The 5,000-nt window shown below is 38.9% G+C and overlaps 1 protein-coding gene across 1 annotated transcript; it reads right to left on the bottom strand.

Annotated features, from left to right (window-relative positions):
* Nucleotides 1-2,651, bottom strand: LOC148381731 (serine/threonine-protein kinase Nek2-like). The gene is made up of 6 exons (XM_088362667.1): nucleotides 2,556-2,651; nucleotides 2,226-2,443; nucleotides 934-1,111; nucleotides 774-847; nucleotides 573-699; nucleotides 1-498 (listed from the first exon to the last, which is right to left on the bottom strand). Exons 1-6 carry the CDS (start codon nucleotides 2,649-2,651, stop codon nucleotides 232-234), a joined length of 960 nt encoding a protein of 319 aa, XP_088218793.1. The 3' UTR covers nucleotides 1-231.
* Between the last annotated feature and the right edge of the window lie 2,349 nt (nucleotides 2,652-5,000).

Raw genomic sequence — 5,000 nt, 5'->3', positions numbered from 1 at the left:
TCCTTTTAATATTTTTCTCAATCACATCCAAACAGCATTTCTCGTTGCCTGATCTTTTCATTTCCTCCCTTGTCATGTCCCCAAAAGTGGACAGTTGCAAAAAGACAAATGAATTTCATTTCTCTTTGCCTGCTTTGCACTCTTTTCTCCTGCATGGGGGAAAAATACATTAAAATATAGAAATATATCAGCTGTTATAGATATCCAAATATTTACATGTCGTCCCAAAGGTCAAATACGGAGTTGCCAGACATTTCTGTCTTTGTCCACTTGGCTGGTGTGCTGACTGTCTGTCCGGGGCCTTCTAGCAATGTTGTCGAGCATCACAAGCTGAGGATCACCAGGCGTGAGGTTTTCCTTATTCTTGCGAGCAGAGCGTATCATCTTATTCCTCTTAGCTATCTCCGAACTTCTCTGGGCCTTCTTTGCTTCCTCCTCAACTACTTCAGCCAGAAGGTTACTCTGGAGGATGGATTTCATAGATGGCCTCAGGTCATCCTAGTCAAAAGGTCATGGTGGTTTTTATGTGATTGTGTAATAGTGACAAAAAATAAATAAAAAAGATGACAAACCGTCAAGTTGAGCATGTTGTTGAGAAGCATGCTCAGTTCCTTCGAGTACTGCCCTGGGATTTTTATTAAAGTCCTTGCTGGTATCTTCTCTGCAAGTACTTTTTGTTCCGAGGAAGGAACGTAACGGCTGGAAAATAGAAATGACGATATTAGATACTCTTTTAGTAAGGAAACTATGTCAGAAAAGTTTGAAAAAATTACCAGAGAGTACAGAGCTCGTACAGTAAACATCCCAATGACCAGATATCGCATTTGTTATCGAAGGACATCTGGTTCTGGAAAACAAATATGCCGCAGAAAAATATCGAAACATCTTACAGGTAGCGCCGCCCACTCAGCCACTTACGAAAATTCCACTCACTGTGGTTGTGTAAGAAGGCTTTCCAAGTTTTACATTCCGCTCGCTGTCCAGGAAGACATTGCCTGCTTTCAAGTTGTGATGAAAGATGGGCTTGCCGTTACGCTTCCTGTAAAACGTCTTCAGAGCTGATGTGAGCTGAGCGATGACCTGCAGGATGAATTTCTCATCCAAGTGACGCCTAGCATGCATAAACACGACAATCATATCCTACAATATTGCACATAAATATATCGAATAACATTTCAACAAAATCTGTTTTTTACGTGAACTTTAGGGTCCAGAATTGCGTTAACCCCCAAAGCACGTTGTGTTGAAAGTCTTGCTTTTTTAGAAAGGCATGTTTTTAAGCAGCTGAAGGGGTCCTTGGTTGCGTTAATTTAGATCAGGCATGTTGTTGGGCAGCCGAGGAGGTCCTTTTGCCATCCGTCACCGTGAATCCTCACGCACATCGAAGTCTGTTGACATTTTCTTAGAAGAGTAATTTTTTTTTCTTAAAAAAGTCTAAGGTTTACGTGCTAGTCATTTAACTTTGTACGATATGGTCCATTTAAAATACTTCTTGAAAATGTAACATCACGGTTCAGGTGTATTAAGTCAGTGTTTCCCGATTTTTTTTTCATCCATGGCACACCTTTACATAGGAAAACAATCTATATATGGAAAGAGATAATTGAATAAAAATAAATACCCTAAATTTCAGACTGTAAGCTGCGACTCTTTTTTGCAAATTTTGAACCCGGAATCACGAGTTTTAGCTGGTGCAGTTTATAGTCCGGTGCAGCTTATAGTCTGAAAATTACGGTATATATATTTTTAAATTGTATTTAATTTTTTCAATAAAAATGACAATTTTTAAAAAATATTTTAGACAGTGCAAGGAATAAACTATTGAAAGTGATTGTGATTAAAATCCAAAAGAATCAACATGACTTTGTTTACTGTTTTAGCTCTATAAATTGATTGATTGATTGATTGAACATTGCGACAAAGAACGAAGTCACGTTTAAAGTTAGAGTGGTGATCACAGTCACGATTTGACTGTATATGGTGAAAATGAAAATGAACAATCCAGATCCTGAACTACACGCTGGGATTTCTGTCAGTCCCCAAACGCACCACGTCAGAGCGTCACTGTTATCAAAAGAACACAGCAGCAAACTGAATATGTGCTGATGCAGCACAATCAGATCGACACAACATGAAATCCCCAGATTTTTCGATTAGCCAGGGTTTGGGAAACACTATTAAGTAATCAAATAAAAAGTTAGAGGTAACTACTGAATTGCAAAAACCTTTCCCTCGAGGCAGATGCAATGAGGCCGGCCAAGTTGTCACCGGTGCACTCCTCCATCACAACGTATATCTTGGTGTTGGCGCTGTCAACGATGCAGTCGTAACATCTCACAATGTTTCGGTGCCTCGCCATCTTTTGGTGGTTCACTTTGGAGATCAATGTCTGTGTCTCACTCTTGCTCAAAGTTTCATAACACATCTCTTTCCATACCAGAACCTTTATGTAACAAGAAAGTCAGTTATTTGAAATGAACACAATAAATGGAAGAACAGTTTGATTTCTTTTAAAAGGTTTAAGCCCAAGTGCAAATCAAATGCAAGTTACTCACTTTTCCATCAGATTTCCTTCTTATCCTCTGGCATCTTCCACGGGATCCCATTCCAATTGTGTAAAGCACATCGTAACCGCCAATTTTAGTTGCCATATTGATGCTACTTGCAAAGGTTAGCAACTCAGCTAGTCAGCATTAAATTTACGACAAATTCTGCCCTGCCGTGCCAGTTGACCTGAACTGATGGACAGCAATGGTCTAAACTCTTGTTTGTGATTGGTCAGATGTTGAACTACTCTTGAACGGTGTCAGTATTTATAGGGTGGTAAATGGCTTGAGATGATCACATCACTGATCATGATTATAGAAATTTGATTGCATTTTCTGCAGGTACTTTACTAATGATTCTGTTTTAAATAATCACTGAAACTCACTACAACTGGCAATTGCAATTATTCTTCTTCTCATGATCTTATTTACTACATTTTCTATTGTTATCTATTAACACAATTGTATGATGAGATTATGCACCATCTACATAAATCGAATTCGCTTTGTGACCTCACAATTTTCATTCATTTTTCTTCAAGATGACAATCACCTCTCAATAAACAGTTTTTTTCTTTTTATTATCTTTCCATATGTTTCCAAAGAATACATAAAAGGACCCCCCCTCCAAATAATCTATACAATACTGGCAAGAAAAATTTAATTACTGGAATTCACTGAGTAGAAAAGTCTAGTAATATCTAGAAAATTTGAATTCACTTTGTGACCTCACAATTTTCATTCATTTTTCTTCAAGATGAAAATCACCTGTCAATAAACTGTTTTTTTCTTATTATATTTCCATATGTTTCCAAAGAATACACAAAAGGAACCCCCCCCCCCCCTTCCAAATAATCTATACAATCCTGACAAGACGAATGACTCTTTGTAAAATTTAATTACTGGAATTCGCTGAGTAGAAAAGTCTAGTAATAGCAGCCCTTCAGAGAAATACATAAGCATTTATTCCAAAAGGGAAGAAGGCCCGTGGTTGTTTGCTCTGTAATTAAGGACACCACATCTCCTGCAGCGACACAGCTCTCTCTCTCTCTCTCTCTCTGCTTGCTCTAATCTGCATCCTTAATGAACACATATATAAGTACACACACACACACATTGACACACACATGCACACACACACACTGTATTTTCTCTATGAAATCCCTTTAGCTGGAAAGCATGACGTCTTAGTAGTGCAAGGCCTTCACCAACGCACTGGGGCGGCTATATATAGAAGTCATCATAGTTGGCTTTCAGGCCTCCTCATCTATTTCCCCCTTCTTCTTCTTTTTCTTCTCTTTCTTCTATATTAACCGCATGAGTGGTTTTCTTTTCCTAAAGTGCTTTCAATGCCGGACGGCTCATTCTGCCCTTGAAAAGGTTACACGCATGTTTCATTGTTCCCCATTTTGTCTCTCGCCTCCCCAGAGTACTGCAGGGAGGGAAAGCCAACGAGATTCGGTCCCTCCTGATTGAGAATGATTAAAAGCAACGGGTTGTCACACCCCGCTGGTGCTGATGATACAATCATAGCATCTTAAAAAGTGTCAGAAAAGAAAGAAAGTAGTAGAAAATGGGACTCCAAAATGGACTAATTGATGGCAAAATGATCGTGAAATCCCCTCGTGTCTTGCTATCTGCCCTCGCCACATCAGTCGCCTCGTTATACATCCGGTGACCTCATTATTTTCACGAGAAACAGGCCTCCCCTTGCATGACCCTCAGCGTTGATAATGTAACCCCCCTGCGGATCCCATTAAAATGATACTGTGCTTGAAGACCACTAAGAGACTGACATTGAATCGCTTGATTCACGGTTGTTAAAACACCAACCGTTGTAGCGCATTGACTCTTGGCTGCTTGGAGTCATGTTGTTAAAGTTAATGTTATATTATGAGGTCTGGCTCCTGCCATCTGGATAAAACAGGCATTGCCCCACTAGCTAGCAACATATCCTACTCTTGCTAGGAAAGGCTTCACACTGTATTTACCGCATTTTCCGGACTATAAGGCGCACCTAAAAATCTAAAATTTTCTCAAAAGCCTTATATATGGACCAAATTTCTAAATTTAAACTGGCCTGAAGCATTGTGTCATGAAATCAATCATAAGTGGACCACTGAAGACTATGAATCATGAATCAAAAAGACTATGGATCATTCTTTTGTGATTATAAAGTAATTTGTTGCGTCTGAAGTTGAAATAAAAAAGATAAAATGGAGAATGATTTGGATTAAAAATCTGACATGATGCATTAATGGTGCGCCTTATAGTCCGGTGCGCCTTATATAAGGACAAAGTTTTAAAATGGGCCATTTATTGAAGGTGCGCCTTATAGTCCAGAAAATACGGTAGTACCTTGTGTGTTTTTCTTTAAAATTTGGAAGCAGGTATACAAAATTTCATCATGTTGACAATATTCGTCGCATTAAAGCCAATGAAGGAGATTGTGAC

This window comes from Syngnathus floridae, chromosome 19 (genome assembly GCF_059516105.1).
Source record: "Syngnathus floridae isolate MCC-2025c chromosome 19, RoL_Sflo_1.0, whole genome shotgun sequence".
NCBI lineage: Eukaryota > Metazoa > Chordata > Actinopteri > Syngnathiformes > Syngnathidae > Syngnathus > Syngnathus floridae.
This window is presented reverse-complemented; position numbering and strand designations above follow the sequence as displayed.

Coding starts and splice junctions, on each gene's coding strand:
- LOC148381731 (XM_088362667.1), bottom strand. CDS start 2,651: ATGGCAACTAAAATTGGCGGTTACGATGTGCTTTACACAATTGGAATG. Junction 1,112..2,225: donor GCATCTGCCTCGAGGGAAAG/GTTTTTGCAATT, acceptor TATGCATGCTAG/GCGTCACTTGGATGAGAAAT. Junction 848..933: donor AGCCTTCTTACACAACCACA/GTGAGTGGAATT, acceptor TTTGTTTTCCAG/AACCAGATGTCCTTCGATAA.